The sequence below is a fragment of the Rhinopithecus bieti genome, unplaced genomic scaffold (assembly GCF_001698545.2).
Source record: "Rhinopithecus bieti isolate Rb0 unplaced genomic scaffold, ASM169854v2 scaffold_15296, whole genome shotgun sequence".
In the NCBI taxonomy this organism is placed as follows: domain Eukaryota; kingdom Metazoa; phylum Chordata; class Mammalia; order Primates; family Cercopithecidae; genus Rhinopithecus; species Rhinopithecus bieti.
In genome coordinates this window covers 3,457,415-3,468,804 of record NW_016809075.1, presented here as the reverse complement: position 1 = coordinate 3,468,804, position 11,390 = coordinate 3,457,415, and the positions used below count along the sequence as shown (strand labels likewise).

Sequence of the window (11,390 nt, the reverse complement as noted above, 5' to 3'; positions counted from 1 at the left end):
ATTAGCAGGGCACGGTGGCTCACGCCTATAATTCTAGCTAGTCAGGAGGCTGAGGTGAGAGGATCACCTGAGCCCAGGAGTTTGAAGTTACAGTGAGCTATGATTGTACCATTGCACTCCAGCCTAGACAGAGCGAGAACCTGGGCTTAAAAAAAAAAAAGGCCAGGCACGATGGCTCACACCTGTAATCCCAGCACTTTGGGAGGCCAAAGCAGGTGGATCACTTGAGGTCAGGAGTTCGAGACCAGCCTGGCCAACATGGTGAAACCCCATGACTACTAAAATACAAAAATTAGCCAGGTGTGGCCGGACGCAGTGGCTCACGCCTGTAATCCCAGCACTTTGGGAGGCCAAGGCAAGCATATCACCTGAGGTCGGGAGTTCAAGACCAGCCTGACCAACATGGTGAAACCTTGTCTCTACTAAAACTACTAAAATCAGCCGAGCATGGTGGCACATGCCTGTAATCCCAGCTACTCGAGAGGCCGAGGCAGGAGAATCACTTGAACCCAGAAGGCGGAGGTTGCGGTGAGCCGAAATCGCACCATTGTACTCTAGCCTGGGCAACGAGCGAAATACCATCTCAAAAAAAAAAAAAAAAAAAAATTAGCCGGGTGTGGTGGCATACGCCTGTAATCCCAGCTACTCAGGAGGCTGAGGCAGGAGAATCACTTGAGCCCGGGAGATGGAGGTTGAAAGTGAGCTGAGATCGCACCACTGCACTCCAGCCTGGGTAACAGAGCAAGACTCTCAAAAAAAAAAAAAGAAAAAGAGAATGAAGGTATTGGAGATTTGGGCCTGAGCAGTGGTGAGAGCAGGAGAGGCAAGGCTGCATGTCGGAGATGGCAGAGTCTGACAAAGCAGATGTGTTGGGAACAGTTAGCAGGAGATCCAGCAGGTCAAGGGGAGGCCAGGGCCTCCTCACTCCCCCAGCCAAGGCACCCAGCCCACAGGGACCCAGGTGACACATGACACCAGGGCAGCCACAGGCCCTCCTGGGACAGGGACCCCCTCAGCCGAGACAGCTGCTGCTGCTGCAGCTGGTGACATTTCACTCCATGAGAGTCCTGGCTTCAAAGTCTCTGCAGGGGTAGCAGAAGGAGAAAAGAAGTTTGGAGAGGACAGGCCGGATTGGGGAGGGAGCCAGAGCAGGGTGGCCGCCAGAGGACCAGGCAGCCAGAGGTGGCTTAGCCGAGGTGCATGGGCCTCACGGGTCCAGGAGCAGCCACCCTCATCCTGCAGTCCCCAAGGAACATAGGAGGAGGTGCGGGAACCCTCAGGCAGCCCTAGGCTCCCCCTAGGAGACTGAGGTTGGGCCTGCTGCCCACAGCCCTGCCCACTTTCCCCAGATGTCCAGCAAGGTGGCCATCAGTGGTGACATTGGGCAGGCCCGCCAGGCAGTGGAGCAGCTCCGGATGAAGGTGGGCATCGACCGAGTGAAGGTGAGGGTCGGGGCCAGTGCAGGAGGTGGGAAGAGGTGGAAACACATGGGCCAGGAGACAGGTACATGCCTGTGTCTGGTCTGACTGACCCAGTTGGTCTGCAGGTGTCCAAGGTGGCCGCCGATCTGCTGCAGTTCTGCACAGAGCAGGCCAAGAGCGACCCCTTCCTTGTAGGCATCCTGGCCGCCACCAACCCCTTCAAGGAAAAGAAGCCCTGTGCCATCCTATGAACCCAGGACAATGCCACCCTGTGGCCTGGGCAAACCAGGGGACCTCAATAAACATGAAGTGAATACTTCTCAGGGTATGGCTGAGCCCGGCTGAGATGGGAGACCAGAGGGACTTTGGGCTTGCAGGGGCCAGGTGCACACCTAGCCCAGCCTCCCTCCCTGGCCTGACCCCGGGGTCACAGCCACAGCAGCACACACAGACCCTAGAGCCCTAGACAGAGAACATGCCATCCCCCTTGCCCTCCCCAGCACCCATGGGATAGCCTGAGCAGTTACCCTTTCAAATGGCCAGGATTTGAGTCATAATCTACACACCACACACATCACACATCACACACACACACACACAAGTGACATCATAGACACAGGTGACCATGATCCCCAGGAATCTCCTTCAAATAAACACACAGCAACAGCTGACACGCACCCCCCAGCCCAGACTTTCTATCTCTCCCAGTCACTCGCACGAAGGCCCACAGCCCCCCAAGCCCAAGCAGGCGCAGGCAGAGCCCCAGCAGGCAAACCACACTCACACTCCAGGCCCAAGCACCAATATGTCAGGTTTATTTCTCCTTCGCTCTCACCTGAGAGCGGGGCATCCAAATCATAACAAAACCAGGGCCCAAGAGCGGGGAGTGGCCCCCTGGGTGGGCCTGAACCCCAACTTCACCCTTCCCCCAGGCATAGGGCCCAGGCCAGGACCCTCACCCAAATGTGGCAGGGACTCCTTGTGCCCTAGGCCTGCGGGGCGGGGGTGGAGGCAGCACCAACATTGGGGATGGTCCCCCAAGAACAGAGGAGGAAGCCCAGCCTCCGGGAGGCAGTATCCACATCCACATCCACCTGCTCAGGCTGGCAGCCTCCAGACCTCTAGCGACACGTCCCCAGAGCCAGCCACCACGAGGTTGCCCTCAGCACAGACCTGGGACCGGGGAAGGACATGAGGAGTCAGGGACGATGGCGCTCTGGCCAGCTGGGCAGGGCACATGGGGCAGGACCTTACCCTATTGAGTGTACTGTCATACTTTCGGGTGCAGATGGTCCTTGGTGGGTCTGTGGGCACGTGCACCTGGTGAGGGGCAATGGGCCAAGGTCAAGAGGTATGCCCCTGGCTGATGGAGGTCGGGGAGGGGCAGGGACTGTCCTGGGGCAGGGGCTGGGCAGGAGCCTCACCCGGATGGACTTGTCAGTGGATGTGGTGTACAAGGCTCCCACTGAGTACTGGATCCCAGTGATGGGAAAGCTGTGGCCCACGTCAAAGGACTGCGGGAAGGGGATCAGGAAACACTCAGGCGAGGCTCTCCCAAGGCCCACCCTCCCCCACACCACTGGGGCTCAGGGGTAGGAAGGAGGCCCAGGGGGAGGAACAGGCAGGGGCAGGAGCTCCAGCAGACCCGGACAAGCTGTAAGCAGCCGTTGCGGTTGACGAAGACGTGCAGCAGGCCATGGTTGTCACCAGCCCAGAGCTGGGGTTCCTGGTAGGACATGCAGAGCAGGTAGGAGTCCAGCTATGAGAGGGACAAGGGACAGGACAGCTCAGGCCGGGCTGGACCTGCGACAGTCCCCATCTTTCCAGGCCCCTGGGGAGGGCCCACCTGCAGACGCTGCAGGACTCTGTTGGCTCGGCGGTCGACCACTACCAGGGTGCGGTCCTCGCTGCCTGAGATGATGTGCTGGTCATCCGCCATCAGGGCCAGCACGGGTCTGGAGTGTAGTTGCTGGCACTTCAACAGGGCTGGGCTGGCTTCATGGGTGATGGGCCGGGGAGGAGGGATATCAGAGCCCCTCGAAGGCCCCCTCTCCCAGCCCGTGGGAGCATCCCGTGTCTCCATCCTGTCTGGCAAAACCCTCGATCTGCTCATTCCCCTACCCCACAGAGTGACCCATCTCTCCTCTCCCACCTCAGCTAAACCCAGGCCTCCACAGGAGCCCCCAGGCTTCTGCCCATCCCCGTCCCCATGCCATATCCCTCCTCCAATCCCATCTATTGTTCTTAGCACAGAGCTGACCAAGGTGGTCTCAGTCTTGCATCCACCCTCAGGTTGGCATGAAACATGCCTCTGTCCCGCAGCCCTGCTCCAGCTCTGCCTGGACAAGGTACACTGGCCATTCAGTTAACACAAGAAGAATGAATAAATAGACCAGGCACAGTGGCTCACACCTGTAATCTCGGAACTTTGGGAGGCTGATACCGGCAAATCACCTGAGCTCAGGAGTTCAAGATCAGCCTGGGAAATGTGGCAAGACCCCGTCTCTATTTAAAAAAAAAGAAAAATGGCCGGGTGCAGTGGCTCACGCCTGTAATCCCTGTACTTTGGGAAGCCAAGGTGGGTGGATCACCTGAGGTCAGGAGTTCATGACCAGCCTGGCCAACATGGTGAAACCTCCTCTCTACTAAAAATTCAAAAATTAGCCAGGCATGGTGGCAGGCTCCTGTAATCCCAGCTACTCGGGAGGCTGAGGAAGGAGAGTCGCTTGAACCCAGGAGGTGGAGGTTGCGGTAAGCTGAGATCGCGCCACAGCACTCCAGCCTGGGTGACAGTGAGACTCTGTCTCAAAAAAAAAAGAAAAGAAAAGAAAAAAAAGAAAAATGAATGGATAAATAAACAACAGAAAATACTTATATTCCAGGCAGTGTTCCTTCTAGGTGCTTATGTAAATGAATTTATTTATATATTTTTAATTACTTTTCATTTAGATATGGGGGTCTCACTATGTTGCCCAGGTTGAACTCAAATTCCTAGGCTGAAGCAATCCTCCTGCCTCAGCCTGCAGAGTAGCTGGGACTATAGGTGGGCACCACCACACCCAGCATAAAAAAACATAGTTAATCCACCACTGTTGCTATTATCATCTTCCCCCATTAACCCCATGGGGCTGGCATGGTATTATTATCTGGATTTCACAGACAGGGAAACCGAGCTTCAAGCTTGTCTGGGGGTCACACAGGTAGGAAGTGGGACAGCCAGGATCCTAACCGGCCCCCAGGGCTGCCCAAACTTCATCTGCACCCGCTGCCCAAGTTGCCTATATTGTACCAGCACAGCACGGCCACTCCGAGTGGTGAGTATGTGGTTATGTGACTATGACCCCAGCCAGGCTGTGAAGCCCCATTGTCTCCTTCCCCAACATGACATCTCCCAACCTGGGCCCCAGCACTCTTGGCCCACCTCTGGGGTCATAGATGGCCACCTTCTTGTCATAGGTGCCAGTCACCAGGACATCAGACAGGTAGGAGAGGCACAGCACGGCTGAGCTGGTCCTGGGAACACACAGACCACAGGGCTTTAGCTGTGGCCAGGCAGGGTCCTATCCCCCCAGATCCCCTGCCCAGGCCCCCTCACACTTTATCTCGCCGAACTGCTGCCCATCTGCTGCCAGGTCCCAGAGCTTCACTGTGCTGTCCCAGGAGCCAGAGCACACGCGGTGGTCCTGCGCTGCCAGTGACCACACCCAGCCCTGTGGGATGGGAGCAGCAGTCACACACCTGCCACAGCCCATGCGGGGTCCCAGACTGGGATTGTTGTGTTTTTGCAGGTAAGGCTCAGAGAGGTCAAGAGACTCACCCAAAGCCACACAGCTCTTCCTCCCCAATGCCCACTGTGATAGATGCTGCAGTAAGTACAACACCCAACTCTGGCTCCAGGTGATCATCCCCATTGCACAGACAACAAAATCAAGGGTCAGAGGAAGGAAGGAGATAACCAAGACAAGAACCCAGAGCAAGTTCCAGTTGATTACAGATTAAAGTTTGTGCCCATGGGTCAGCCTGACTTCACACCCCACCTAGAAACTTTTTTCTTTTTTTTTTTGGAGACAGAGTTTCACTCTTGTCATCCAGGCTGGAGTGCAGTGGCTTGATCTTGGCTCACTGCAACCTCCGCCTTCCGGGTTTAACTGATTCTCCTGCCTTAGCCTCCCTAATAGCTGGGATTACATGCTTGTGCCACCACGCCTGGCTAATTTTTGTATTATTAGTAGAGACGGGGTTTCACCATGTTGGCCAGGCTGGTCTCAAACTCCCGACCTTAGGTGATCCACCCGCCTCAGCCTCCCAGAGTGCTGGGATTACAGGTGTGAGCCACTGTGCTTGTCACAGAAACTCTTTTTTTTTTTTTTTTTTGAGATGAGGTCTTGCTCTGTCACCCAGGCACGAATGCAGTGGTGCGATCATGGCTCACTGCAGCCTCCACCTCCCAGGCTCAAGTGATCCTTGTACCACAGCTTCCCAAAGAGCTGGAACTACAGGCGCATGCCACTATGCTCTGCTAATTTTTTTTTTTTTTTTTTTTTTTTTTTTTTTTTTTTTTGAGACACAGTCTTGCTCTGTCTCCCAGGCTGGAGTGCAGTGACGTGATCCTGGCTCACAGCAAGCTCCGCCTCCCAGGGTCACGCCGTTCTCCTGCCTCAGCCTCCCGAGTAGCTGGGACTACAGGTGCCTGCCACCAGGCCCGGCTAATTTTTTGGTACTTTTTGTAGAGTCATGTTGCCCAGGCTGGTCTCAAACTCCTGGGTTAAAGCAGTCCTCCTGCCTCGGCCTCCCAAAGTGTTAGGATTACAGGCCTGAGCAACTAACTGCACCCTGGCCCAATAACATTTCTAAGTCAAGTTCTACAGAGACTCAGCACCAGTGATGGTTTGAAGCCACGTGACAAGTGTTTAAGAGTATGGCCTCTACTTTGTGACGTGGCAAACCGTATCACCTCCCTCAGTTCATTCATCAGCAAATTGGGCAGAAAACGTCCCTTCCCTCAGGAGCTGACATGCACAGGGTGGTGGATGCTGACTTACTGCCCACCAATCCCACAGAGGAGGGCACTATCATGTATCTCATTTTACAAATGGGGAAACTGGGCCCCAGAGAGGTTGAGTTTCTCACTCAAGGTCACACAGCCAGGAAGCAGCACAGTGTGAATTTGAACCCAGCAACCTGGCCCCAAGCCTGAGCTCTCAGCCACCGGCCTGACCACCTTAGCAACTGGTGGAGATGCTCCTCCACAGTCACTTCTCACAAGATGACAGTCATGCTCAGAGTCGGCTGATCTCCAAGGGCAGTCTCATAACTGCTCTGCACTGGGCCTCTCAAGGTGTACCTGACATCTATTGAGCACCTACTGTGTGTCAGAGCCTGAGCTTGGCCAGGCACCATGGCTCATGCCGGTAATCCTAGCACTTTGGGAGGCTGAGGCAGGCAGATAACTTGAGGCCAGGAGTTTGAGTCCAGCCTGGCCAACATGGCGAAACCTCATGTCCACTAAAGATAAAATATATATATATATATATATACACACACACACACACACACACACATATATATATATATACACACACACACATACAAAAAAAAAATTAGCTGGGCATGGTGGCACATGCCTATAATTCCAGCTACTCAGGAGGCAAGGTTGCAGTAAGCTGAGATCGTGCCACTGCACTACAGCCTGAGCAACATAGTGAGATTCCATTAAAAAAAAAGAAATTAGCTGGGCGTGGTGGCAGGCACCTGTAATTCCAGCTACTTGGGAGGCTGAGGCAGGAGAATCACTTGAACCCTGGAGGCAGAGGTTGCAGTGGGCTGAGATCATGCCATTGCACTCCAGCTTGGGTGACAGAGCGAGATTGTCTCAAAAGCTATATAAATAAAGGCCGGGTGGCTCATGCCTGTAATCCCAGCACTTTGGGAGGCTGAGGCGGGCAGATCACGAGGTCTGGAGATGGAGAACATCCTGGCCAACATGGTGAAACCCCGTCTCTACTGAAAATACAAACATTAGCTGGGCGTGATGGCAGGGCACCTGTAGTCCCAGCTACTCAGGAGGCTGAGGCAGGAGAATTGCTTGAACCTGGGAGGCGGAGGTTTCAGTGAGCCAAGATCGCACCACTACACTCCAGCCTAGCAACAAAGTGAGACTCCATCTCAAAAAAAAAAAAAAATTAGCCAGGTGTGGTGGCATGCACCTGTAGTCCCAGCTACTTGGGAGGCTGAGGCAGGAGAATCACTTGAACCCGGGAGGCGGAGGTTGCAGTGAGCTGAGATCATACCACTGCACTCCAGCCTGGGTGACAAAGTGAGACTCCATCTCAAAAAAAAAAAAAAAAAAAAAAAAAAAGCCTGAGCTTAATGTATGTCCACATTAATGCATAATGCATCTCCTTCATCCTCATCCTAATCACCCACTGGACAGAAGTAGAAACTGAGGCATGGAGAAGACACACATCTCACCCAAAGTCACACCAAGGATAGAAAAGTCAGATTCAAATCTGTGTGATCCTGTACAAAAACCTGGGGCCTTAACCAAGATACCCTACTCAGGCCTCATACCTCCTATCCCCACCTGACCCCTCACCTCATGGGTACTATTCCGCTTAGTGCCCAAGGTCTTGACCAGAACCTGGCTGGGCTCCGTCCCCAGCTGCCGCAGGTCCCACAAGTTGACAGTGCGATCTCGGGAGCCCGACAGACAGAGTGACCCACCCTGGAAAGGGAGCAAGGTGATGTTGTCAGGGCCACCCTGGCCCACCCCTGCCTGGCCCCGCCCCAGACCCTGTCTCACCTGGAGCAGCAGCACTGAGTCAATGGCAGCCAGGTGCCCATTGGCCAAGCAGAAGTATTCGGCCCGGCGCCCATCCTCTGCCCAGCGGGACAGGTGCTCCTCCAGCGCAATGCAGGCTGCCAGCCAGTCAAAGTTCTTCTCTGTGGGTTACCACAAGTAGGGTGCCCAGTGAGCAGGGACCCTAGCACCCACGCCAGCTGGCCAAGCCCAACCCTGGCTTCCAGGGAGCCCACCCTACACCAGACTTGGACAGAACCCCATGGAGATCCCTACTCCCGCTCCAAGCCAACCCAGGCTCAGGTCTTGGGACCAACTGCCTGCCCATTTCCCAGGCAGGTCTAGGACTACTCCTCACTCCAATTTCCAGAAATTGGGAATTGGAGTCTCAGAACTACCTCTCCAGGCCCCATCCCCCAACCCAAACTCAGGGGACAGCGGTCTCAGGATGTTGAGGTCTGACCTCAGGCTCAGCATAGAAGCTGGGGCCTCTTTACTAACCCTTCCTGCCTCAGCCATCTGAACCAGACCGAGGGAGCTGTTCCTCAAAGAGTATCTGGAAACTGTCAATATGCAGAATGCAAGCCCCAGATGCAGATTCAGTGGTATGGACAGGGTCCAGGCATCTATGTTTATTAAGCTGTTTGGGAGAGTCTGACCTAGGGGGTTGAATGGCAACACCTTGAGAATCACTGATCCCGGAGTGATCCTGATTCTTCTCTAAGGTTGAGTGTTTGATTACCTTAACCTGGAAGCAGAATCAAAGCTTCCAGGTTAAGGGTATCAAACACCCAAGCTGTAATACATCTTGGCTTAAGGGCCTGAGGATCCAGCTGTATCAGGACCAACAATATCGATTCAAAGGTCACAAGCTGTTCTCCCTCAGGAACCAATCAACTCAGGGCCAAGAGCCACTGTCTCACCCCTAACTGGGTCAAGGCTCTAGGGCTCAGTAGTTTTGACATCAACAGGTGCTGTCTCAGCTTCTAAGCTGGACTCAGAACCTGAGGATCCTTGGGCTCACTTTGAGCCCCAGCATAAACTCCAGAGCCTAAGGCTTCAAGTCCCTGTGTTAATCCCCAGTCAGGGGTCAGGGGCTTAGTACCACAAAATCCCAAGCCAGAGGATATTTGGATCCTGAGTCGTCCAGGAACCACAGTCTCAGGAAGCCAAGTGCCTGACTGCCTCGTGGTCCACCCAGAGGTCCTCAGGGGCTTCCGCACCACCAGTAACTACCTCAGCTTCCAGCCTGAGCCAGGACAGCCACGAAGCCTGCTCCAGAGGCTGTGTCCAGAACACCCCATGCACCTCTTCCCCGCCCCAAGCCTGACCTGGGCGGGAGCCCCCAGTCCCCGGGTGCGCGCACCTTCCACCACTGGGTAGGGCGCGCGTACGCGGTGTAGCGCGCGTAGCCTCCAGGTGACACGGTCATACACGAGGTCGCGCAGCGCGTGGCACACGCGCGACAGGACGTGGAGCACGAGGCGGGCGTCCAGGTAGGAGCAGATCTCGAGCAGCAGCTCCGGGGGAAGGCTCAGAAGGCCTGGCTCACTTACGGCCGAAACCTTGGACGCGGCCCGAGGCTCCGAAGCGCTCGGGGACACGGCGGGCGTGGATAGCTGCGAGGGACGCGGGAACGCCAGCCCGGATTTTGGCGGACTGAGAACGCGGGCCACGTAGGCCTCGGCCTGCGCGTCTGGGTCTGTCTCTGACTCTGGGTCCGAGTCATCGTCCCAGGAGCGGGAATCATGGCACTGCCCTAGGGGAAGCTCCATGGCGACCGGGTGGGCGCTGCCGGTCTCGCGTCTTGTCTCCTAGGCAGCGCGAGGGCACTTCCGGCGCTGTCTGATGACGTTTCTGCGCCCACGGGAAGCGAGCGAGCCAAGTCAGACAGTGGCTTAATACAGAACACCGGCTTAATACAGAACACCGACCGCTTACGGGGTCTTCTGCAACTGCTTTGGCCTTAGGCTGGAAAATACAGGTTCCTGTTTCTGCGCTTTTTAAACTAGCATCTCTTGTCTTGCCAATACGGAGAGCCAGCCAACTCTAGCTAAAAACGAAACTCAAGCCAGGCGGTGTGGCGCGCGCCTGTAGTTCCAGCTACTCAGGAAGGTGAGGGGGTAGGATCCCTTGAGTCCCAGGAGTTCGAGACTGCAGTGAGCCATGATTGCGCCACTGTACTCTAGCCTGCGCAACATAGTGAGACCCTGTCTCTTTAAATGAGACATAAATACTGTTCTGTAAAAAATAAACACTGATTTATCGAAGGCATCTGTTATATGTGACACTGAGCTCAGAAACCCAAAGGCCCCTTTCCAAGTTTGAGGAATAGCGATTGGAACTCTTGCCTCTTTTCCCACAGCCAGAAATATGCAGTTACACTGCAGAGGCCTCAGTGAAGTGACTTTTTTTTTTTTTTTTTTTCAGAACTACCTCTCCAGACCCCATTCCCCAACCCAACCTTGGAGGACAGCAGTGCAGTCCTCCAGGTGGAGTGCTTGGCTCATTGCAACCTCCGCCTCCTGGGCACAAGTGATCCTCCGCCTCAGCCCCCCAAGTAAATGGGTCTACAGGAGCGCAACACCACACCCGGGTAATCTTTGTATACTTTTGTAAAGACAGGGTTTCACTACGTTGTCCAGGCTGGTCTCGAACTCCTGAGCTCAAGTCATCCGCCCCCTACTCGGTCTCCCAAAGTACCAGGATTACAGGCATGAACCACCACGCCTAGTGGAAAATTACTTTTTTTTGAGACGGAGTCTCACTCTGTCGCCCAGGCTGGAGTGCAGTGGCGCGATCTCGGCTCACCACAACCTCAGCCTTCCGAGTTCAAGCGATTCTCCTGCCCCTCAGCCTGCCGAGTAGCTGGGACTACAGGCGTGTGCCACAACACGGAACTAATCTTTACGCTTTTTTTGGTCTTCTTCCTTTTGTGGAGAACGGGGTCTCGCTATATTGCCCAGGCAGGTCTCGAACTCCTGGGTTCAAGCTGTCCTCCCGCCTCTGCCTCCCTCAGAGCTGGGATTACAGGCTTGAGCCACCGCACCCGGCCGAACTAATTTTTGTATTTTTATCAGGGACGGGTTTCACCGTATTAGCCAGGATGGTCTCAATCTCCTGACCTCGTGATCCGCCCGCGTCGGTCTCGCCAAGTGCTGAGATTACAG

The 11,390-nt window shown here is 55.0% G+C and overlaps 2 protein-coding genes across 4 annotated transcripts in view; one reads left to right on the top strand and one right to left on the bottom strand.

Moving 5' to 3' along the window:
• Positions 1-2,114, top strand: part of GNG14 (G protein subunit gamma 14) — a 6,746-nt gene extending 4,632 nt beyond the window's left edge. Inside the window, 2 exon segments of the mRNA XM_017888435.1 lie at positions 1,350-1,554; positions 1,557-2,114. Coding sequence (XP_017743924.1) covers positions 1,350-1,554; positions 1,557-1,672 — 321 coding nt within the window. The 3' untranslated portion in view covers positions 1,673-2,114.
• A 99-nt stretch (positions 2,115-2,213) lies between these two features.
• Positions 2,214-10,328, bottom strand: FBXW9 (F-box and WD repeat domain containing 9). Of its 3 annotated transcripts, none has more exons than XM_017888432.1 (10): positions 9,587-10,323; positions 8,224-8,363; positions 8,017-8,145; positions 5,019-5,131; positions 4,843-4,934; positions 3,268-3,416; positions 3,067-3,180; positions 2,846-2,935; positions 2,676-2,741; positions 2,214-2,594 (listed from the first exon to the last, which is right to left on the bottom strand). In XM_017888432.1, the coding sequence occupies exons 1-10, from the start codon at positions 9,993-9,995 to the stop codon at positions 2,520-2,522; spliced, it is 1,377 nt and encodes a 458-aa protein (XP_017743921.1). In that variant the 5' UTR covers positions 9,996-10,323; the 3' UTR covers positions 2,214-2,519. The 3 variants fall into 3 exon arrangements, with proteins under 3 accessions (XP_017743921.1, XP_017743919.1, XP_017743920.1); XM_017888430.1 differs by having other exon boundaries at positions 2,215-2,594; positions 3,268-3,509; positions 9,587-10,326; XM_017888431.1 differs by lacking the exon at positions 2,846-2,935 and having other exon boundaries at positions 2,215-2,594; positions 3,268-3,509; positions 9,587-10,328.
• Positions 10,329-11,390: the final 1,062 nt, after the last annotated feature.